Source organism: Paramisgurnus dabryanus, chromosome 1 (genome assembly GCF_030506205.2).
Source record: "Paramisgurnus dabryanus chromosome 1, PD_genome_1.1, whole genome shotgun sequence".
Classification (NCBI taxonomy): Eukaryota; Metazoa; Chordata; class Actinopteri; order Cypriniformes; family Cobitidae; genus Paramisgurnus; species Paramisgurnus dabryanus.
The window spans coordinates 46,827,246-46,853,177 of NC_133337.1; the positions used below are offsets into that span (position 1 = coordinate 46,827,246).

Genomic DNA, 25,932 nt, shown 5'->3' on the forward strand with positions numbered 1-25,932 from the left:
TTTATCGCAGCCACCAATACTTTTGCAGAAGTATTAAGGACAGACTCGACATGTTTACTCGTTTGTTTGTGTCCTTTATGCAGAAGATATATGGCTTGTCAGAAATTAATAGTGGCCTCATACAGGGTTGTTCTTGACTTCAAAATACACCCTTATGTCTGTCAAATTTACGTCGTTCGACCAAGGCGGTCAGTGACTTTAATTGCAAATTTTTTAACAATGACGCAAAATACAAACAACACAAAAACACAACAAAAAGAAAAAAGCAGAACGGCTAATTGCACTCGCTTTAAACTTAATGTTTCAAAACTAGAACTATACATTTGTATGTACGTTTGATTCTGGATTTGGTTATAGACATGATTATTTCTCAAAGGTTTTGGGGTATCGACATAAAAAAGCTGTTTACAAGGCCTTTTGACCGGATATTTGATTGTTCTTACTTTTCCCCATTATTTGCGTTACAGTTTCAGATCTTTTTTTTCTTTACATCAATTCCAACTTTTCTAATTTACAGAAAGTATGTAAAGTAAAATGTAAATAGTTTGAACTTTTGATATTATTGGTGAACACTGTAATTGAACAAGAAAAGTTTCCGTACATGTAAGTCTTTCTAGTTTTAAAAACATTTAAGACACCATGTGATATTTTTTATGACCACTATACAGAATTTCCAATTGTATTTCTATTATCGTCGTTCGTTAATTTATCAATAAATTCATTTTATTTTTGTTTTTTATATTGCTTTGCTCAGCAAGTCTACTAGGTCGAAAGGTCAAAACATTATTGCTGTCCTACGAAACATGTAATGATGCTGCTAGTTGATTTAATTTTCTTTTCTCAGTCTATTTAGATTAAACAATTTCAGAAATGTAATACAATATGTTTACTTATAAAATAAAATTAAATGCATTTGTTTTTTTGTGCTTTTAATAAATAACAAGTATCGTGGGCCTCAGCTTTTACGGATGGACGCTGAAACGTAGATTTGCTTGTGTCGCTGATTAATAACAACGTGCAACACATTTAATGCATACCTGTGAGAGGATCTGACACTCACGAGGTTGTGATAAAAGCATATACTCTACATACAGGACTACACTCGGGTCAAGACATCTGCCTGTCCCATATTAAAACTGAGAGGGCTACTGACAATCCTTTCAAAGCATTTAGATGCATCCCCCCAAGGATTTCTTAGAATTGTTATATATGCTACAGCCTCATTACCTATAAGGATAATGCATGCAGTGTAGACGAAGTGTTTGTGTGACTTACCCTCGCAAATTTTTCTGTCAGATGTTTACTCACTGACTAGTACAACGGTGCAACGCGAAGATTTCATGCAATGGGTATTAACAGTATTAGTCACAAATTTTATAGTGGCATATTGATAACGAGTAATTAGTTCACTCATCCGATTAAATTTCAATTTCTTTAGTCACGTTAATTTTTGGCTATAAACATTTAATGACAATTTTATGAATTATCAAAGATTTTTCACGGAGGTATTTATAAGACAATCTCATTAATGAAGCACTATGAGTTGGCTATAAAACTCTTATTCATTTATAATACGCCGTCAAGAACTGGCGTGTAATAAACCAAAAACGACATAAATTAAATCGCCTTTACTGTATATTTAACTTACAATATTTGTCATGGTTCCCCCCTTAGTTTCAATATTATCTCAGTTGCCCCATCTTTTCCGTTTTGTGTCACTGTTATCCTTAAATGTTTGCAAGGTAATGACAAAGTTTTTTTTTTTCTTACAAATTAACAAAGTTTAGGTTTTTATCATTTGTTACACTTATTTACCTTTCTATAGTTTGACTTCTAGCTTTTACAATAAAACAGGTCGTAATGAGGTAGGTTTGTGCCATTTATGGGGGTGAAGCAGTACTTCCCTTAATTAGACACAGATGGGCTTTTTCTATCGATAACGCCATTCCTTGGACTTTATAAAAGGCAGCTGGTCGGTATTGGGAGTTGTGTTTTTATCAGTCACAATTTATCCCTGGGCTTGTACCACCTTAAACTGTAGGTTTGATTGACACTTTTTTATAGTTACGTTTATGTAATGCATCCTTGTCTAAAACCTCGCAGTTTAGGTTAAAGTTTTGGTTAGAAGTCGACAACTTTGTCGTTTGTGACAAGGAAAGCCACAACTGGTTCTATCATACGAGGACTAAAAATCCACTGTCCTACACTCTTAAAAATAAGGATGCTTCAAGGGTTATTCATGATTCCATAAAATAACCATTTTTGGTTAATCAAAGAACCATATTTTCGTATTTTTATTATATAAAGTTTTTTTTACTTCAACCAACCTTTTGTGAAACAGAAAGGTTATTTGGATGTTTTTAAAGAACCATTTAGACAAAAAAAGGTTCTTCTGTGGCATCGTGAAGCACCTTTATTTTATATCGAGAGTTTGTTACACTGATTTCTCATCATTCACAATTTCATAAAACATTACTGATGTTTCTTGTAAAGTTTGGGCATATATACAAGTTAAGTATGATAACGAACACACTCACGCATACAAATAATATTCAATATCTTAATTTAAAGAGGTATGGTCTTCAACTACACATGTTAGGCCTGTTTAAGGCAATGTGAGTGTGTGTGTGTGTGTGTGTGTCTGTGTGTGTGTGTATGTCCCGCATTTGCCTGTAACCCACTGGACGCGCTGTGAGACAATTAACATACAACTTGCCTAACAGTTAACAAAGCCCAAATAATTTCACAAAACAGTGTAATAAGTTTTAAAAGTCTAGTCCCCAAAATAAAAAGAAAAGAGGTCCCCAAATACCAATCAACCTAATTTAGATGGCGCAGTGGGGTTTGATACGCAGGGCAGACACGGATGTACACAGTTTACACAAATAGTAATTTGTATAGGCTACTTTAAAAATTGTTCAGTTTAAAAATATTCAGTTTAATAAAATTGCATAGGTGTTGCACACAATGACTTGCTTGAATTTTTATTAGTGCTCATTTGCACGTCGTTGTAAATTGATGCAATCTTGCACTGTCATTGTAGTTATAACATACACTTATAATAATACATTAATATTTTGGTGGGGTAGGATATATAGTATTATTAAGCTGTGAAAAAAGTCCACGTCTTGACTGAACATGCTTCGTCCTCGTCACCAGCAACTGAGCGCATTGTCGCAATGATTCATCCATCGGACGCGTAAATAAAATAAATACCCTAAGTTACATAGGCTAGACATGTAGGGGCAAGTAAGCACCGTTTATACATCAGAGTGGCCTTTGAATTCAGCCGTACTGTATGTGTTATTCTTTGCCAAAGGCAGACCGGAGGGACCTCGCACTGTCTTAAACTGGTGTGCAACTTCGGCCTGACAATAACTGGGTCTCGGCGCACCCTTGGCCTATACGCTGGTGACAAACGCCCCGTTCCGGTAGTTTGAATGTGGCTGGAAGATGGAGGGAAAGTGTCAATCAGAGACGCTTCATTGATCACGGACAATGCCGTTCGCGGGACTGGTCTGTTTCGAGAGCAATCAGTCACTCCGCATTAATTATCCCTGCGTCCCACAGTGGGGCAGCTCGCGCTGGCACATGGACAGTGTGTGTCTGTTTGTGTGTGTGTGTGTGTGTGTGTGTGTGTGTGTGAGAGAGAGAGAGAGAGAGAGAGAGAGAGAGAGAGAAAGAAAAAAAGAATGTAAGTGTGCGCGTGGGGAGCGGAGATGTGTGTGTTTGTGTGCGTGTGTGTGTGTAAGAAAGAGAGACAGATAGATAGAAACTCTGAGTTTGTGTTCAAGTATACGTGTATGTATGTTTGCGAGATGTATGCACAAAAGAGTGCCAAGAAACTGCTTACATGCAGTCGTGTGTAAACGTGTGTTTGCGTTAGCCGCTTGTCTGTATGTGCGTGTGTGTGTGTGTGTGTGTGTTATCTGTACGCCACTAAAAATGTACCCCACCCCCACCTTTCAAATTGCGAAAAGGAACCAATAAAAACCCAACAATAAAAGAGTCTTTCTTGTCACTAAATAAATTAAGTGCCGATATCTGCTTAAAGCGCTGCACCTCTTTGTATATTGCAGAACAGGATTCTTTATTACCTCAATGTTATTGCTTTCTTCCAGGCAGCATTTTTTTGGACAAGAGGGTCGGTGGCAGGGCATATCACACCCTCTGTACTGCAGCGTTGGTTGAAACAACAACTGGATACTTTGTCATATTATGGGCTTTTGATTAAGGGTCGTTGGCAAATTTCATACTTCTAAGGCTGAGATTTTTTTCTGTTGAATTTCTACATTGGTACATTTTTGACAGACTGGCCTTCTCTTTTTATCTTTGTGTGTTTTGTGTCAGGACAAGCCCCACACATGATCATAATCACAAATTATAGGAATTTTAGAATTGTTAATAATTGATTGTTATTTTGTAGAACATTTTATTATTTATTTATTATTTAAACTAGGATAAGCCTGCTGAGGTATTGGCTACATATATAATCCAGGTAAGTTGTCTTTTACCCTAGGTCTATATATATATATATATATATATATATATATATATATATATATATATATATATATATATATATATATATATATATATATATCAATTAAAAATATTTATATTATAAATAGTGATGTTAGTTAGTGTTAATGATTATATATAAGAAAACCTGTAGGGAACGATTGTAACAATACACCACATATAACACGTTTATAAAATTCCAGTCTGCCAATGGCCTAATTAAATTTGCCATCAAGGTTGTGTTTTGATGGTGCGGAACGTTTTGCCGGTTGGATTTTGGGGTGAAGTTAAAGACAACAAATAGAAAAAACTTCGTATAAATAGTTGTGAACTTCGTATTTATTTGTTATAGAATATTTCATATATTATTTTAAATAAAATACTATATTTTGAAATGACAAACACAGCAAAAACAACAATATATACCAATACTAATGTAAGTTTGAATTTATAAAATCTGTTCAGTTTTTAACTCACCAAGGCTTTCATGAATTTAAACCGAGGAAATGAATATAGCTACCTAGTTGTGTGCGCATCGGCTTACCTTCATTAAATAGCAATTCCAAAAAAATAAAGTATTTAAGTCGCAGTTACGGTGATCGTTTTAAAACAACCGTAGATAATTCTCAATACGTACTCTTTTGTAGGTTTTGTCTTCGATTCTAGCCTTCCGCGTGAGTGTATTAGATTCCATGTATTCGAATTATCATGTTACTGTTGAATTAGGCGATATTAATCCGAGAATCTATACTTTAAATTTAATACAACATGTAATTTCCCCCTTTTTAACGCATTCCCTTTGATTAAGTCACTCTTGACTCTCCTTTAGCTTTAGGGCCAACGAGGTTCGCCTAGGGGAGGCCTTGAAACCGCCCTTCCTTATCTCCTTTCATCATCCAGCTCTGGGCCGCCTTGAAACCGCAAGGCCAGTAATTGCTTTTTTCAGGCAGCCCAGTGCGGACTGGACAGCAGCCAATCAGAGCCTTGTTTACATTCTATGATTGACAGGGCTCTGGCAACACGCCAACCAATCAAACCATTTTCAAAACGAGGCCCAAGCTTTTAACCCTTTATTTGCCAATAAACTATAGTTTGGGTTTTACGTTTGTGCTTAATGTGACTGTGTCCTTTGCTATTTTAATGTGGTCATGGTTAAAACGTTCTTTGATTCCTAACTCGTTAAACCTTACGTGCAATCTAAATAAAATCTACATTGATTAATAATGAACACTATTATAAACTTCAGGGATCTCTCATTGGTTTAGAGTTAGTTGACATTTAGCTGGTTCATTGCCTTCTTTTCTTTTTGTTCACTTAAAGATCTTTTATTCCAGAAGACGTATTGTAGCTGTCATTAAAAATGATTTATATAGGATTCGAGAAGAAACATCAGCATTTAGGTTTAGCCATCAGTCTGTCCTGAAGCCGGTTCGAAAACTTAAATGTTGTAAAATGCGTGTCCTTATTTGTCACATGTCATCAAAATAATGGTACTCCAAGCTGCATAAGCAACCATGTGGTCGTGCCTCGCGCACAACTCGTCGAGACAGGAAAACTCGAATAAAGCGCCCGCCGTTTTGTTTAGTTGATCCAGCTGATACGCCATTGGCTCAGAGCGCTATCCAATCGGAGCCACTGTTTATCCTGGGGCGCGCTGCACGAGCTTATTGACATGTAGCTATTAGACCAATGGGTGCGACTGCTCCCCCAGTCACCTCCCCCTCTTCTCCTTGAGTGGCACTAGCAGATTCAGGAAAGAGCTGTGACTGCCTGTACGGGGCTCGATTCAGCAGAAGCTCACACTACTACGGTGCATCTTCGAACTTCTGCACTGCACACGCACTGCAATCAGCAGACTCTAGGATGTAACCATTTCCACATGTTTTTATTTTGCTTCTGATCTCTTTTACCTCTTTTTATATAATGTTTTTTTTAAAAACCCGTTTATTGTTTTGCAAGGAATAACTTACCAGTAAGTAATTCGCTTATATTGTATACATTTATTTGCGTGCAATAATAAACATTTGCCTTCACGAGCTGTTCTTACCTTTTTGAGAACATCTGGCGTTATACAAAATTATGGAGACTGAGTGAAAGCAATACCCATTAATTTGCATCCGCCTTATTTTGTAATTTATATTTATTTGTAAGATCATTAAAATAATATTCATAAGAGATTTATGTAAAGCTGAGTTACTAGAAAACTAATTTATTATTCACTAAATTATGACTGAGTAGTTTTTTTCTAATACCTTATTGACTTATTGATTAATAAAGGATGAAAAAACATATGTGATAACAAAGTACTATATTCGGCATGCATTTGTAAACGGCATGCTATACTACGTGATGACAAAGGTTTATACGTTCTACATTTGAACAGTTTACATGTAGAATTGCAATGGGTGATTTTATGGGTAATTTATGAAATTTTAACTGCCTACTGGATTGTTAGGCAAATATTGTAGTTTGTCTTGTATTTATATTATATAGACATGCAAAATGATTAATAATAATACAAATGTAAGTAATAAAATTATCTGGCCTTAATCAGAGCTTGAATGGACATTTTCTTTTATTTAAAATGAATCTTAAGGGAACCTGTTTTGTCCTCCGCGCCACCTCACCTCCCATCCGTCCTTCATGCCAAATTTAATAGGTTTCAGATTCCAATAAATGTTAAACGTTCGGTTATGGTAAATAATGGGAGGTTATTCCATTCATATACGACTTGCTTTAAAATTTTTGTCATGTTTGCTAGAAATGTCCTTTGTCCGCGCAAAATGGTGCACTACATTTAATTGTGTGCTTCGCAGTGCTTATCCTTTATATTTTAGCAAGTATTTTTGGTATTATAACTAATTCAGGTGACGTAATTTAGCTCACTTTTCTGCAAATGTTCTCTCTTTTTCAGTTTTGAGTAAAGCTGTAGGACGACAACATTTTATCTCACACTCCAAATAGGGAACTTTCAATGTTTTAAGGCCTCGCTCACCAATACATAACGTCGAGACGTCAACAGCCCTAAACGTCAAATATCAGAAGATACGACTTGGATGTCTTTCATTTAGTTTGAAATTAAAAATAAATACAAAGCACAGCCAGAGATTTAAACTTCCATTTTTGTCTTATCTGTGATCCAGTGTGATAAGGAATTTACTTCCCACAATTCGCACGAGCGCTTTTAATTTTTTTTGGGGGGGGCAGACTTTCCAATATTGGGGGAGGCTCAATGCAAGCCTGTTTATTAGAGTGTTTTTAAACAAAAGTATGCATTAGTTACACACACACACACATCATTTTACTATGACAAATGTTTCTATTTGCACCAGAATAAGATCATATTTTATAGCTTTGTCGTGATTTGGGGATTTTAAGGACTCGAGGCGAAATGTTATATATATATATATATATACACACACACACTCCATCATTCCAAAATTCAAATGCTAGCAGAATTCAGATGAGCGTAGCAGTTTAAGTGTTCAATTGCACCAAAATGCACCAAAAATTAACATAAAAACTAACGTTTTTAAATATGTTACAGTTTGTGATAAATGCAGTCATAACGATTACTAATAATCATATAGGTTAGGCTGCTTAATGTTTTGCATCCCTGCAAATGAAATACATAAAGACTAATTTGGCTTTGTCTATTGTCTTTTTGTTGAAAACATCCTTAATTTTCCATATAGGCGTAAGTATATATTAAAATTGTATTGATCCCGACATGTCTCTGTGAATTGGTCTATACATAGCCTGCAGTGAGTCTTCTGTGTAAATGTGGAGGTGTGCTGCAAGCTCGCTCAATTGTGGTGAGATGGGAGAAAAGAGCGCAGAATATGTTTAGGCAGCACTTGCAGGCGCAGCAATGGACTATAACACTGTATCGGTGTTTTCAATGAAGGATTATCATTGCACATTTAAAGGATACTAATATGATACGATCTCTTGGATTTGCATCACTCTCGAGTAACTGGTTTGTAATTGAAACTTATAATTTTTTTGTGTGTTGCAGAAAAAATGACTCGGGCATACTTTTTTGGCCGTCAAAGCCAAAACTGTGCTGAATGCAAGACGTAGGAGAAACTCTTAACGGGATTATAACATCTGTACGGCGTTCGGTTTCGTTCTCTTGGTTTCCCGCTCTGGATTTCGGATTTATCATTTTTTATCGGGATGGAAGGCCGGGATTTCGCACCTCCGCCGCACCTTCTGGCAGACCGAGGCGCTCTGGTTCACAGAGCCGCCTCGAGGATCACTCCAACCGGGCATACGACAGTGCAGCATCCCGGTCACTTCCAGCCTGGAAAATATTATACATCGCACATACCGATGCCCTCACATTCAGGTAAGTGTAATGTTTGTGTTGTTCTGTCGACAAGTTGTGCGTTAAAACATACTTTGAGCAGAAATTTTTGCTTTCAAGTCTCACTATAACTTCACATCAGCGAATTGAAGCATCTCTATATTTTTAATGTAGGCATTCTGGAAATACGCAATTAATATGGACTCCATATGATAAAACCTGATGGAATTAACATTTATTTAACTGTGCAATTTATAACATGAGCTGCAGCAAGGTTTGTCGTCTTGTTAAGAGCAATGTATTTCTTATGAATGCGGAGAAAAAAATCTTAAAACTTTGAGCAGTGTTTTTTTTTAAAGAAAATGTTAATTAAGATCTTTGTATTGATTTGTCTATGATGATTAACGTACACAGCTTGGTATTTATAAACTATTTAGGCGCGGATGTCTGTGCGTTTATGGATGGGTGAACCTCTTTGTTTCGTACTCATTCATATGTGTTGCTTTGCTTAGAAAACTTGTTTTGTAGTGTCTATTTCAGTGTAATGCCACACGATTTTCTGTTAATTATGATTGGACATATTTGAGCGTTTTGCTGCCGCAGGTAGCCTACTTTTAGTTAATAACGCAAGCTTTGGCGTGTGTGTCTGGGCCGTGTTCTCTGAGAAATGTCCAAGATTAGGGTCAGTAGCTCTATGCGTATGTGTGTGTGCTAAAAGAGGCGTCTGTAATACCAGAAAATCCGGTTTCTATATTGAGCGGTGATGTGTCGGGGTGCGAATTAGTTGACAGTGCATGCATTAGATTTAACAAGTGTCGCCAGCATTCAAAGTACCTTTGGGGTAAAAGGTACACTTCGCATTTTATGTCTTAATGGAATACAAGTCCGTATATATGTGCACATGATAAAACAATTACCTGAATGCAAAGAATTCTAAACATGCATCCTAAATTCATTCATAAATGTTAATGTCTTTTTATGCATTAAATATAGTCTTGCATGAAGACGTCCACGTTAAGATATGAGTGAGTTTTAATATTATTATGCTGTCAACGTTTCACAAAGTTGAGAGAGACACTTTTTGGCTGACGTGAGGTTTTAAAGCATGTGCTCAGCAATTTCAACATTTCAGTAGTACTGAACAATAAATGACCAGATAAATGTTCCCCTTGGTGTTGTTTAAAAATGTTCCTGTAAAATATGAAAAATGTTTTGTTAGATTTAAGTCATTGCTGATTTTATGTTACACTCTTAAATGCTGGGTGGTTGTAACCCATGTAAAATATGGACAAACACAATATTTAGACAATGTCTTTAGACAAAACATTTTTAAAGAGTAAAGCCATTATGACTTTACGCGACAAAATTTTTTTTGGTCCATTCCAATAATTTTGTTGTTACATATAAATATTCATATCAATAAATTGACATTCTCCTTAAGATACATTTTAGCTGAATTCAAATTACAGATGATTTGGAATAAAAAGTAAACGGTCGCTGTTTTTTAGTAGGCCACTTTTAGACTGAAGTATTTTTTTAAAAGCGAGTTCTTTCAGAGCGCATAACCCCGATGGTTGCACGCGCGGCTCCCGTTGAATGCGTCTGTACCATAGGGTCTGCTGGCGGCTGTCTTTCTCATTGGCCTCTCTCTGCTGTACCCTTACAGACAACCTTCTTAATGTGGTTTATTTATCGAGTAACTACGTAAAATTACCTCACACAGAGCCATAAAGACTAAAAAAATGAAACTATAGTCGATAAACGATTTGTTTCACTACATATGCTTTCGAACAAATACACATAGTCTTTATTGTAGCCTATTTTATCAACTTGAATGTACTGAATCGCGTATGTTTCGTCGTAGAGCTCAATACAGGCGCTCTCGCCGGAGATTGATGGATTGTGTTGTGTTGCTTCGGTCTCGCGTGCACATCAAATGCTGCTCCGGCAGCGCGCGGTGATAGTGTGTACAGTAGGTTCTCCCTTTCTTTTCTTCTTTCCTCTCTTTCTTTCTTTTCTTTCTTCCATATCCTCAGCAGATGTCTGTAACGTATGCCTGAAGGCGGACGCCAGCTCATGCCATACAGGTGCATCATTGCTTCTGTGTGTGTGTGTGTGTGTGTGTATTTGTGTGTGCGCGCGTATCAATTTCTTGTTCTTCCGCTGTGGTTTTTTTTTTTATATCAACACAGGTGTCTTTTCTGCTCATACAGACCAGGTAGTATGAGCTGATACTATGTGTATTATTTTGCACCATATACTAGAATAAATGTATATATATATATATATATATATATATATATAAATATATATGTTTAAGATCTTGAAATTTTTTAATAAGCATACAATCTAAAAATGCTTGTTTTAACCCATGATTACGTAAAATATAGACAATCTAAACCCTTGGGTTAAATTAAGTACAATGGGTAAAATATAGACAATCTAAACCCTTGGGTTAAATTAAGTACAATGGGTTGAAACAACCAGGCATTTATTTAGAGAAATAAGCATATAAAAATAGCATGAACCAAAAATTAAATTGAGAAATATGTAAAACCAAATATTTTTACACAGAACGTAAACTGAACTAAATAATTTAATTAATGGAAAAATAAACAAATTAGATGACTATAATCTAAAATGAATTCTTAAAATATGTTGGCCGTTTCAACCCATCAAAAAAATAGACAAATCCAACCGTTGGGTTAAATTAACCGAGAAAATTTGTTTGGGTTTGTATAACAACCCAAGCATGGGCTGAAACAATACAGCATTTTTAGAGCGTACAAACGTACTAGAGATTGTTTCTTTTTTGCCTTTCTTTAAAAACAAATCAGGTTTAAACATGCCAGTCATACATTTATAGTTATCATTCACACACACTTTCCTCAATTGCGTCTGCTTTCTCACTTTTGTCTTTATCATTGGCCACAACCCCATCACCCCAAACACAAACCCACACAAGCACGCAGAGACTCACTCACACACACACACACACACACATACAGACAGATATCCCTATAGTGGAGACGTGGATGGAGGAGGAATGTTTAAAAGGCCTTGAATGTTTGTGAAAATCAATAAGAAATGCATTGTGCTACTCTTGAAGCCAGTGCCGCTGTTTGAATCAGAAAAATTTGTATAGATTGGTAAACAGAAAAAATGCTATTAATAACAGGATGCTTTCAGATACAGCAAATACAACAAACAGCAGTGCGTTAGGTGGGACCCTGGCCTGTCTGTCATAGACATCCATATGGCCGTTTGGCCTCAACTTCAGCGTTACAGAGAGTTATTTGTTGCCTGCACAATCTTTGTGCCGTAGCAGTCATGTTTCTGAGAAAGCAGTGGTATGCCCTGTCAGGACTTGGTCGGCTTTCTTTCATATCACTTTTTCTTCTCGCTCCTCTACGTGCCTTGAGCCCTGATTTAACAATGCTGTGTTTGCGCTGCTGTTGATCCAAACCTGTCTCACTCTCCCCGTCCAGTCGTCGTCTTGTTCCTGTGGTGTAGCTCTGCTCCGCACAGAGGTGCTGCTGCCCTCGGGCCATTTGCCTTTGATAGGGCTTGTAGTTTAAATTAGTACGGTACACTTGCTTGAGTCTAGTTAGTATCTCTCTGTCTTTCTCCTTCACCTTCTCTCACCGTTAGCTGTCTCTGTATCATCGCAGACATCTAACGTATCACTTGTCTTTATAAACGGAAAATTGATTAAGTCCTCTAGTTCTTATTGAATTTACTGTTTTTGTTTGATTCCATCGCTGTTCAGTAAGCTGCTGATTTCAGACCTGTCGTCAGACATCCTAAATAGCACGCCATCGGTCCGCTGCTCCGAAATAGGGGAAAATATGTACAAAAAGGCACTAAAAGAGAGAGGGAAGAGGAATGAAGAGCAAAAAGAGCCGCTGAATGTTTCCACCTGGTTGGTAATCTGGCCCAATTACCTCTGCTTGGTAGCACAGAGCCTGGCGTGTTCCTTCGCCACTCACTATGCCTGCCAGCTGAGTGCTGTGTGCGATTGTACGACGCTCTGTGTGTGTGTGTGTGTGTGTGATTTAGCACAGCCTTGTTGGCAGTAGTGGTATAATTCCCCCCTCCCTACACCCCACAGTCTCTTCTTTCACCGTTTGATGTGCCTCAGTAGGCCGAGAAAGTCCAAGCGGCCCGGCTGCACCCATCACGGCCGTCCCTCAAACAACACATCTACACGTCATTAATGCCGGCAGAAAATCATTTATTAATATTTGATACGTACACCTTCTTATGTGCTTCTATAAAATATGTATCACCCGCAGTGGCTCCCAGAATATCATCACTTTCTATGCTGTGACTATTGATCAGGCTTGCGTTTCCCAAAGGCACAGTGCCATAAGATCCCTCATGAGGGGCGGCGTGGTGCTTTCCAAATGCGCTGGAGTCGTTTAGCCGCATATGCTCACCTGCGGTCTTCTTAAAGCTTGGGATGTGTTGTTTTAAGTCTGTCTTTGGTGTTGTTTATACGGTTTAATTAATGTGCTTGTTTTGTGCTGACAAGCGTACGAGACATTTACAAACAAAAACAGTTTACTAAAGTTTTAATGCAGAACAGGAGGGTTCGAATGAGGAAGCGAGGGTACAGACACACTTCCTCGACACGCGAACACAGATATTCACTGCATTGGCACATAGATATACAGTACAGGGACTAAAATTGATGTCTGGTGGGAAAATTTGTACAGTATTAGATTAGACCCTCAGATTAGATTAGACCAAATAGATATCAAAATATGAGGTGTACAAAATTGACAAATTTACTAAACCTTAATGGGCAGGGCTTATCCTAGTTTGAGCTGCTTTAATTATAAAACACCTTGTACTGACATATCTTAACATATATCAGTGCCATTGTTTTGTCTCAAGATGCACACCAGTATTATTATTTTTTTCTTGTTGTTGTAAGGTTTGTCTGTAAAAACTACACTGTAAAAAAATCTATAGAAATTACAGTATTACTGGGTATTACTGGCAACTAGCTGCCACATTTACATTTATGTTATTTACTGGCAACAGTTTGTTCAAAGTTAAATGAACATTTAATGAAACATTTTCAGTCTTCATCTTCTACAGTAAGTTACTGGCAACCAGCTGCATAATTTTTTACAGTTTATTTAAATGTTCTTATATAAGTATGGCCTAGTCCTGGAAACTTTCCCTTAAGGTATTTATAAAATAAAAATAATAATTTGAAAATAATTTTATAATGAATAATTTGGCAAAAAGGCAAATTTGAGTTTTATTTGAATGCGCAAAAAATGCCTAGAAAAACAAAAACCTTACAGGTAATAAAGCATACATTGACTACAATTTTATCTCTTATTATTAATATTTGTTGATCCAAATTTGTGTTAATATTTTGTTATTGTCCAGTGTAATACATCTTTATAAACGTTGCACGTGTTGTGTGTCATTTTTTGCCAAGCCTCCCTTAATTCTTTTCAAAGCTGAGCTTCAGTTTGTAATGCAAATACAGAACATTTTTTAAAATGCATCTTTAATAATATATTTAAATAAAGAGCAAAGACTGTTCAAAAATTGTGCACAATTGTTCAAATTTAGACTTTTTCTTTTTGGCCACTACTCTACATATAACATAAAACCCTGCATCAAAATGTTTTATAATGCATGATAATTAGAATAAATGCTTTCTTATGATACAGATTTTTTAAGTTTTTTTGTTTATTCATTTTTTTTAGTTTTAAGATTTCGCTTACTGTTGAAGACCGTTTGTATTTCGTAGTACACAGACGCACATTTACACACAAACACATTGAAGCAAACCTTCTCAATAAAGGATGCAAAAGAGCAGCGGTCAGACACAGACGCTTGCACACATACACCGCAGTTCAACTTTTAAACCCTGAGTTCATCTGCTGTGCATTGGATCAGCACAACAATGAGGCAGTACTCTGGGGCGCCATGAGCTACAGAGCTCATTTATACAGCTGTCAGACCCCCCCTTCTCTCTCTCTCTCTTTCTCTCTCCCTCCCTTTCTTAATCTCCTCCTCTTCTTTCTTCTCCGTTTCCTGCTGGCTCACATGTTCACAAGCAAACAGCCCTCCTGACTTGTCAACATTACTGGATTTCATCAGTTTAACACCTAAGGATTTTTATCTCTTCTATTTTTTAATTGTTTTGTTTATGTCTTATTCTTGCTTTTGTCTTATTCATTTTGACCGGAAAGGTGTTTATTAGTAAGATTTTGAATTTGGTGCGATGAGCTACTGTATGAACGCGATTGATCCAAATTCACTGGTTTTATACACAATATACAGTTATGCATAAATGTACTCTCTTGTATGTGTGCGCTTGCACGCCGCTTGCTATATCCTGTGAGATGTTTTTATTGTGACACCCCAACTGATGGACTCAACCAACACAGCATATTTGAACCATGTGGAGAATCTCTCTCTCTCTCTCTCTTTTCCTTGGCTCACAGTGTCTCTTGCATCGCCGTCATTATTAAGTTCAAACTTTGACTCGGCCTGCAGCCAGCTTTTGTAAATCAGAAACAATTTTGGGATTTGGCTAAGAAAATAAAAGCCCTCCGCATGGGCTTTGATGTCTGATAGCGAGAGAGAAATGTCATTTTAAATGGGTTGCAAAACAGAACCACTCGGTCCGTACACTGCAGGATCTTTAGAAGAACCTATCAAATGGACTTTCTTTTATTAAAATGTGTGTTCTGAATCATGGGAGATGCATAATTTTTACATCAACGATATTGTAGCATTGTTTATGTTTTGCATGCGTGTGTATGTTGTATGTGCGTCCAGTGATAAATAATTATTCAATATCTGCAAGTCCTCCGTGAGGTCCGATTGTCTCTACTTGGCAACCTTAAGCCATTACACCCTGTCCTAAAAGTTTAAATAGTTTTTTTTTTCATGTTAATTAGAGTTGGAGTCATGATCAAATAATTGTTTTGTGATTGAATGCTTTGTGGCATGTTGCTGTTTTGCCTTCAGTATGTACAGACAAATTGTCTATTGCTGGAATCATCACGCGGCTTGTAGTTAGGACACAATGTTGCTCATCAACAACATCAAGTACAGATTATATCACATCTTATTATCAAGTATCTTGCTGCATTTACATTTTACACCTGTATGTACCAGGTGCGCACCCATCTCCGTGCCAAAGATCCATGCAACCCGATAATGACTTTATGTCATTGACGCACTTATCAGTACATGTTTTACGCCTGTCACAAATTTGCATTGTAAAAATAAATTTGGTTCACACTACATACGACTATTACAAAAGGCGTGTCGTGTCGTATAGTGCGATGTTTGAAGCATGTTACCAGGGTGGGATGCCACACAGCAAGACTAGCGCTCCGAATGTATGCCGAGCCTTCATTAAATATACATACAGCATGCTTTTTAAAGACGCTTCGGCTTCCACACCAGTAAAGAGAAAAGGCACAAAACAAAGATTAGCATCAGGAATTCAATATTAATCAGTCTCAAGGGACACACGCTATCTCTTTTCTTGCCTCTCTTCTCGTCTCTCTCTAGCTGCGGGTTTAATTCGAGTGGGACTTGTTGCTTACGAGCCACATGTCTGAATATTTTCATGTTCCCTGATTAAAACAAAACTACGGTTGACGTGTCGTCTTTGTCTTTGGCCCGTGCTTTGATTGCTCGTTGAGATTTCCTTGCTCACTTTCATCCATCCCTAATCGTCTTCCTGATTTTTTTTCTTTTTTTTTGGGCAGGAACTTGCTTGTTTTCCTCTCTCCCTCTCTTTCTCACCGAATCTCTGTCTCTCTGGTTCTGATTAGTGTTTCTCAGACTCGCCGGGAGGTTGGTTAGCTGTGGGGAAAGACAGTTGCCGTGACCGCCGTGACCACACAGTCATGCCTGAACACAGAGCCATCCTTCCATGCATCCCGTAATAACCTCTGTTCTATTTCTGGACCCCGACCTTGCCGTTTTTTACCCGGAATGCCCAGAAAAATTAAGCCTTATTTGACCACACAAATTCTTAGCCTTGCTCCTCCCAAGAGTCTGCGGAGTGAGCGACATGTCAAAACATGCGGGTCTCATACCAGTAATCTGAATCCTCAATTTGCCCCCAAACTCACAGATTTAACACTAAACTGCATAGACAAGTGCGCTATAGATGCGGGCAGGTCTGGAGACCTCTGTGGTCACAGTCATCCCAATTAGGATACAAACATGCTGCGCATCAGCATGGCAACATAATGAGGATGATTTGAATTAAAGAAGAATGCATGCATACATACAGGAGGGCTGTAATGAGGCTATATGAGCCTGCCCTTATAACCACTATTTACTTATAAACAGACATCTAGGATGAAAAGTGAATAAACTAACGTCATTTGACTTGTTTTTAATATTATATATGCGAATTTAAGCTCCACACTCATACGCCTATGTGGGCGTTTGTAGCCTGGAGATTATAGCTGTGGGCTGGTAATGCAAACAGGTGTGATGGTAGATAGGGGTGCAGAATTACTGCGGGGCAGTTCATCCGGGTTGCTCTAACAGGACCGTACCTGTAATTAATGTGCTGTGTGAATTGCTATGAATGAGGAGCGTCTTTTCAATGACAGATAACTAATTATACACAGATGCTTTGCTTAATATTTTAAGAAGACGGTATAGCTTATGGGGTTGCCACACATGAAAGGTATGTCTGAATTGCGAGTCTGATTTCACAGGGAAGAAGAGTTAGACTCAGGGCTGCTGGTAATTCCTCTCTGGGCTCTGGGTATCGCACTGATACTGGCTGGTTAGTGGGGATTAGAGGAATTTAACATTTAGTGGACCCCAGAATAAAATCAGGGATGTGGGTGAGAGAAAAAAGAAGGAAATGGGAGGAAAGAATGAATGAAGAATAAAAGAGAGGAATGGAGAACTGCTGAATAAAATTAAAGGGAAGAAAGGAAGAAGAAAAAGCGAGTGATGTGAAAATGAAGAAGGGAAGAAGGCAAGAGAGAAACAATGAGTAGAAGAAAGAGGCAAGAATGAAAGAAATTTGATGGAAGGAATGAAAAAAGCAAGAAAGCAAGCAGATAAGATATGTGTGAGTATATTGTATATGTAAGTGAATATGTGTGTGTTCCCTTGACTATAGTTTATGCTCCAGCGAGAGTGCTGATGTCATGTAGACACTACCAAGATTAAAGTGCTGCACCCGCTGTCTGGGGTGTAAACGCTGCCGGCACATTAAACACTGCAGAGAGAGAGAGGGAGAGAGAGAGAGAGAGAGAGGGATGGGGTACTGAGAAACATGTAAATGAAAGTAGGAAAGACTATATGGTCAAAAAGACAATGAAATAGAAACTGGAAAAGATGAGGTACAGACATAACGAGAATGAATGATAGCAAGAGAGAGAGCTGGAGATGCAAGCAGAATGGCAAAACGGTAGAAATAATAATGAGTCTCTAATCTCTGGCACAGATGACATAAGCAGCAGTGCATGCTTAATAATGCGAGGCGTCCTGTTCACGGGTTTACCCCTTTTTCATCTTTCGCCATTATTCTCACGGTGTTCATTTTTTACTAAAATGTTAATGTAATTATGAGATGCTTTTACGTGAGATGCTTTTAACATTCTGTCACTTTATATAATGCCACATTTACTGTGATGAAAACCCTCTGCATTCTGCATTTTATGGCATTCATCAGGCGAATTAGGATTTTCTAATTCTTGTATTCCTGTTTCTCTTCATTCAAATAAACATCCTGTGTATGATTATGGAGGAAATAGGTGGTTCTCAGGGAGCTGATGAAAAACAGGTACAAATGAAATACAATAAGCGCATAAGTAGTTTTAGTGAATTATTGTGTGCGGTAGGGTTTGTGTCTTGAAATAAAATGTTTAGGACAAGAAATATACGCTTGTAAAATCCTGCCAATCACCACTACACTGTAAAAAAAAATTTGTTGGTTCAACTAAAAAAATTAAGTTACTTGGTTGTCTTAACATTGAGTTGATTTGATTTAAAATATTTGTTAACTAAAAAAAAATTATGTAAAATTGTCAACTAATACTCAAAACTAAGTAACTTACATTTTTAGTTGTCCCATTTTGTTTTTACAGTGTACAGGGACAATACCCAGCTGCATACCTTGATTTTCCTATAGTTTTGTCCTTGAGCTTTATGCTGCGTTCGCAACATCCGTGGTAGAGGCGTCAAACGCGAGTGATTTCAATGTTAAATCAATGTAAAGACGTGTTGACGCGTCTTGGAGGTCTCGCGGCACGAATGACTGTGGGTTCACACCAGACCCGAGTTTAACGATTTGCGCCAAAGATTACATACAAATGCAAAGATGCGATCAGATGCGCCTCTCGTGGGGCGATGCGAATGACGTGAAAACACGCGATATTTGCCTCAAACTCGTCTTCGCCCAAGTTGAAAATATTCAACTCGAGTGAAAAATTAGCATGACACAAAGTTAAGTCCCGCGAGTAATCTAGAGCAGATTACGCGATGCCCCGCGTTTTGGTGTTTACGTAGCATGAGGCATTTAGCTCAGCGCGGTAGATGCGATTCCGTCTCATTCATGTGAGTGCTGTGAATTGATGGTTTGCCGTGGAAAACGTGTGATTTAAAAAATCTGAACTTGCTCAAACAAAAGCTCGCTCAAGTAGTGACGTGATTACAGGAAGCAAGCGGAGTCGCAGAAGACGTGAATTTCCGCGTGAATGTCTCGATGACTAAATTTTCACGCGCAAATGAAGCGAGTATACTCAAAATGTTCAAGTGTCCAACTACATGCGGTACATGCGAATTTGATGCCTCAAAGCGCTGAAATCCAAAAGAAACATGGCAATGACCCTTTCAGACACTTTGCTCCTTTTCCTTTGCATCTTGTGGAAAAGCACTAAAGTTATCGATGTTAATTCTGTTTTTGCTCTTTGCTGATCCAGACAGTTTTTGTTGTTGTTTTAAAAGATGTCTTTCGTTTTGTGGCTTCTGTGCAGGTTTTGGATTCCGTAGGAAAGTTTGTTTGCCTCAGTTTACAGAGCGCAAGTGAACGAGCTAATGACGTATGATGTCTGCGTAAACAGGGTGCGCAGTAGCATGCAAAACTCGTTCACAGAAGTGAATTATTGCATTCGGTCCGAGTTCAATGATTTGTTGAACATTATTTGGTCCTTCGCCTTTTACAGATGACATATATTTATACAAATACATTTGACACTTTAACATAGTGATTGCTATCAGGATGTGAGGAGACTTTTAACTAGCATAACTTGTTTCTGGATCAAATCAGATACCCTGCCTTTAATGCATCACTCAGATAAGTTTGTTGAAGTCTGCTTCTCTGATGATTTCAGGACAAAGTCTCCATTTGTTCTCCAAATAGATCAGTAAACATGACACAAACTTGTAAAAACTAAAGTCAGCGTCTGTATGAATGCGTTTGTTTCAGAGGCGTTTATTGTGTCTGCCTGTCTGTAAAACGGCGGTGAATCTCAGTCAGTGTATTCCTGTCGTGCTGGCTTCAGTCAGTAGTGGTTATCAAAGGCCTTGCGGGTGCTGTGTTGTCTCTCCGGCTTTACGGTCGGGCCCTCGGCACGTCTGGCTTGGCTGGCCTGTCCTCTATCATGCCTGCCAGATAGTGGCTCCTCAGTGCTAGGCTTTGTTTGGAGGTCAGGAGCCTTTCACACAGCTGTGGACACAACACAGAAGCAGTCAGAGTCTCACAGTCCTCCACTATCATTTTCCCCTCTCACACACGCACACACAAATGCGCTCAGAACGGTACGGACGTGGAACCGGTCCAGGGTGAAAAAAGAGACTAAGATGTGAGGCTTGAATCGAGGCTATAGTGATTCTTCAACTTGGATGCCAAAAGCGTTTTCTCTTTTTCCTTGATAGATGTCTAAGGAATGACGGTCCAAATGTGCAGCAGGATACAGAACGAATGTTGGTTGGTACAAGTCCGGGGAAAGTTAGTGATTCATGTCTTTTTAATGATTTAAACTCTCTTCCCAGCTTGGCTCCTCTCCTCTCTTTTGCTCTCGGTGGGGCAGAGGAGTGTTTCGGCCAGCTGTTGCAGCAAGTAGACAAACACGGTGAGGCAGCCCAATGTTATGTTTCCACTGTAAAAATCGTTCAATCAGCCTTTAATTCTCCTAATAGCCGAGAGACCGGCCTATGATTACACTTTGGCTGATACACACACTTCCCTTTGGCTCCGAGTCAACTCTCCTTGTGTCTCCAGTAAGGGAAACACTTTATACATTCATTCTCTCTCTCTCACTTTCTCTCTCTCTCTCTCTCTCTCTCTCTCTCGCTCTCTGCTGTATTAATGTTGCCTAATGTTACCTTTATTCTATTCACTTCCAACTGTTAGTCTAATAATTACATTTCGCTGATTTCTGCTACAGTATGTGCACTCTCAGATAAAAATCCCAGGGGTTCAAAGACAAACATGGAAAATAATGGACGAGCACTGACTGTTTCTGATTGGCTAAAATGTGCCACACCTTTTAGAGCTGTTGTAAAGATGGGTTTGACACCAGTTTCAGTGATATCTGGGCATTGTGTGTGGGTATTTAAAATAAATTAAAAGCTTACGTCAACTTTCATTCTCTATCGCTCTCACTTTCATATTCTAATACGTGTGCTGACACAAACACACCTTTATTTTACAGCCTTGATCCTTAACCTACAATTTACAAAAGTGTTCAATTTCCTTCATGGTCGTAAATGCACTTCCCTCTAAATATTGCTACCATAATTCCTGCTTATACCTTTCAGGTTATTTTAGTTGACTTTTTCAGTATGTTTCTCTGAGTTTCTCTTTACGTTCTTAATGGAGTATTGGTAATTACCATAAGCTGTACGCTTCAAAACCATCTTTATTTCTAGATTTCAGTATTGTTAGTTTTAGGCATCCACATCACAAAGTATTAGCATGTGTGGGATTGAAACGTATCTTACGCAAGTACGTGAATGCCGGCACGTGTCAACGCACAATGCAACACGAACTTGCTTTGGTTTATGGATGCACTGACACATTATAAAACATAATGATACGTGAAATTCAGCTTGCATAGCAAGATGTGTCTGCATTTCAGACTTAAAGTATGATTCTGGCTTTAGTTAAAGTGATGTCTGGTTAGCACATGCCTATTTGAAAGTGCGCTATAAGCATTATATAAATAAAAAATAAAATTGAATTGAATAAGTGATGTGACAGAGAAGAGCGCACTCTTTACATCTTTAAAGGTGCCAAAGAATGCATTGAAATAATATGTTAAATTGTTCTGTGATATCTACATAGAAGGTTTGTGACTTTATTAAGTTCAGTAATGATCTAGAGACTGTTTTACATGTCCATTTACAACCATAAGATTTGCCTTTAGAATGAAATAGTCTATTATTACCGTATTTGATGATAATTTTTTCAGCTCTGCTCTGATTGGCTGTTTCACAGAGCAACTCCTTCAGTAGCTCTCTGTGTGTGTAAACAGACTTTATGTTTGAGTCTGTATAGGATGAAGATACAAAATTTGAGAAATAATCAATTGTTTGGAGATTGTTAATGGATGTTTATGAGTGGTGAGTTAGTGTTTTGTCAGTATGGACCTGCAAAAAACGTAACTGTAACGTCAATAGTAGCGCTTCAGCCTAAACGTTAACATTAACTAGCATACAGCACTAACTCAGCACTCACAACTTTGTTTTTAGCATTGTAACAACATTGTATTTAATTTAATGTGTAATTTAAAGCAACACTATGTAGTTTTTTACCTTTAAATAATGTCTCTAAAATTATTTCAGTGATAGAACAACTTTTAACTGGACAAATTGTACTGTTGCTACAACCTGAGCAGCCTCCTAGCTGCTACAAGCACAGTCTGAAAGTGGCGGTGGAGGGTAGAGCACACAGCTCCGCCCCTCCCCCTGCCTGCAGAAGAGTGTCTAATACAGGCACTGTTGTGCTTTTCAACCACATGGGGGAGCTGAAAGTCATTTTTACATGGAAACTACATAGTGTTGCTTTAATGTTTGGTGCGTATATGTCGACTGTAACATTGAGATTGGCCTGTTTTCCAGCGTCTTTGCATGCACAATGTTTACATTAGAAGGAGGAAAAAATCCAGTTTGAGGCTCAGTATGTGTCATTACCATCTACAGAACTTTTATTTTTAATCTATGCCTAAGTAAATACAGTTTTACATTCAACAGCACCTTTAAGCATTTCTTTCTCTTTAAGCGAAACGCATGCAGAATGGATTTCTGTGTAAGCTCCTTTCCAACTAATTCACCTGGAAGTTGTGCATTCACTTAAATTTGCGTAAAAGGTTTTAAGAATGTTTCATTCAGACCTTTTATGCTGCTCAAAAATACCCAGAAGAGTTTCTTATTACTTTACTTCGACTGAAGTTTAGCCTTATGCTGCGTTCAGCCGCGGTAGAGGCGTCAAGCGAGTGATTTCAATGTTTAGTCAATGTAAAGATGCGTTGATGTGCGTTTGGAGGTCTCCCGGCGTGAATGAGGCGTTTAACGCAGCGTGGTAGAGGTGATTCTGCCTAATTCTTGCGTCTAGTTCGCACGAAAAGAGCGAGTTCAAAAATTTGAACTTTGGCCGGATAAACGCACCGCGTTAACCAATCAGGAGCTTGCTCTAGTAGTGACGTGATTACAGAAAGCAAGCGGAGTTGCAGAAGCCCCTCCCATGACGCGAATTTCCATGAGAATGTCTCGAAAACTAGAATTTCACCCGCGTCTTTCACGCGTGAATGAAGCAAGTAAACTCAAAATGTTAAAGCGGCAAACTAGACGCAGTAGACGCGAATTTGACGCCTTAAAACGCGGCTGGTGTGAACCCACGGTAACCGGCCTTTTTTGCTTTGTAGTACAGTTTTGCAGAAGAGCAAACTAGTTTGTTGTTATGAATTGCACTGCTGGATTTTACTGTGGAAAGCTCTCAGCTGTTGACTCTGGGTCAGGGTTTCAGTAAGAGTTCTTACATTGGCTTTTACTTTTATGGGTTTCCATAGGGTTCCATAGAGTTCTTACTACTGGCTGTAATGTTTAATGGTGAAATGCAAAGATTAGAATGGGTTAATGTACATTGAACATGATATTTGGTGGTGTTTGATGGCAGGGCAAATGCTGTTAGGCCTTGGAGTATTCAGGTGGAATATTCTTGTGGATTTTCGCAATTTGAGCTCCCCTTGCTTTTAATGAATCTTACTTCGCTACTTACAATCGCAGAGGAGGTTTATGTTTGAATGAGGGAAGAAATGACCTCATTAGTGTTTAACCGATCACACACAGCCTCATATTTCCTACCTACATGAAGCGATTTGTGGTTGGGTTTGCTCAATGTTAGAATAGTGGCATAACCCTCCAATTTTAAAATTTTCAGATGCACGTAAATAAACCCACAAAAGTGCTTTTTAGTCTATGCCCATTACCCTAATGCACTTCTGAAAGATGATAAAATGAACTTTCGGCAGATGTACACATTTAAAACATACTCCTGGAAAATGTACCAAAATGTAGTGATGACTCATCATGCACTACAACACATCCTGTCTAAACTTCCAGTTTCAATAGGAAATACGTCAACACAGGAGAGAAAACTGCAATTGGCAAAGTTTTTCACTACAGATCTGGGATTGGCCTTGTCTGTCCTCATTCAACAGAAAAGATGTGCATAGCTGTACAGGAAACGCTAGTTTTTTTGCTTTAACAGTAGTTCAAATAGGGCAGTGTCTGTGGCCTGCAGGTTGAATTGTGAGGAAGTCCGTTTTCCTGCTGTACACGCTCTCCATTTTGGAGCAAAGAAACCTATCTATCTTGAGTTTCCCTTCTTTCTCAACCCTTCATATGTCCTTCCTTCTGCTTTTATTTGTCGAAGACACGCATACACAAACCTCCGGCACGCCGCGCCCATGCAGCGATGTCGATATTCAGAAGGGTCCTGAATGGATGGCTGGCATTTGCATGCATTGATTGAGTGCATGTTTGCCCAATATTTCAGTGCAGCTGATGGCTTTATTAGACACATTGATTTAGAAGGCAGATAGATGGAAGTGGACGGATGGAGAGAGGAATGAACGTAGGAGAATAAAGGAGGAAATGTTGAGAAAATTGGGACATGCTGGAGGAAAGAGCAGATTCCTTATTTCTCTACAGATTTCTTATGTATCTGTATTAGGTGCAGTCACACTATGCTTTTACTATGCTAAATTATTCTGGACACTGAAATGAATATCAGCAACAGGATATATGAAGTTATACAACGGAGCTGTTGAATGCTTTATTCTGATTGGTTGAGAAATGTTCCATGTGTATGCATTATTTTTCAATAAAGCACACTTAATATAAAGTCTTAAAATAACCACCAGAGTCTTAGCAATGTTTGTGTTAACCGTTGTATAAGCATAATAATGAACTCTGGTCCATTATTTGAAAATAATGTACACTCCACTCGTGCCGCATTACCAACTTTGGTGTGCATTATTTTCAAATAATTAAACTGCCCGCCGTCAATTATTCCTTACGTATTGGGCTTTTGTTTTTAAGGAATAGTGATTTAGTGATCTTTTCTTACATTACAGTAAATTAAATCGTTTTTAAGCATATGTTGTAAGCAAATTAAAAACTAATTAATTATGATCATTCATTGGTCAATAATCTTTTAACAAACTTGAATTTGTGTTTTGTGGCATGTGCGTTTTTTGTCTTTAGAAAAAAAAACGTATAGGTTAAATGAAGGTGAAATATTTCACCTTCATAAACGTTGTTCTGTTCGACTCAGTCGTGTTTTGTGTACTTTTTAAATAAAGTACACATCCTATGTGTACAGTCTTCTACAGAGTGCGTGGAGCACTGCTGCTGACCCTGACAACTTGGGTCAACAAGCCCCTGACCTGCTGACACAAGTTGTCATCTCCTCTCTAACCAATCTGACCTAAAATGCCATAACAAATTACAAAATTAAAATCAGCCACTTTTGCGCATGGTTGCTTCTGGAATTTGTATTAAAATAATATAAATTCATCTTTAGTTAATGTTTTAAAATGTGACTTCCAAGTACTATGATGACACAATGCCAT

General features: G+C 38.1%; 1 protein-coding gene across 1 annotated transcript in view; it reads left to right on the forward strand.

The window, feature by feature from the left end:
- Nucleotides 1-8,545: 8,545 nt before the first annotated feature.
- Nucleotides 8,546-25,932, forward strand: part of bahcc1b (BAH domain and coiled-coil containing 1b) — a 110,652-nt gene continuing 93,265 nt past the window's right edge. Inside the window, exon 1 of the mRNA XM_065262916.2 lies at nucleotides 8,546-8,872. Within this exon, the coding sequence (XP_065118988.2) occupies nucleotides 8,701-8,872 (172 nt within the window). The 5' untranslated portion in view covers nucleotides 8,546-8,700. The remainder of the gene's footprint in view (nucleotides 8,873-25,932) is intronic.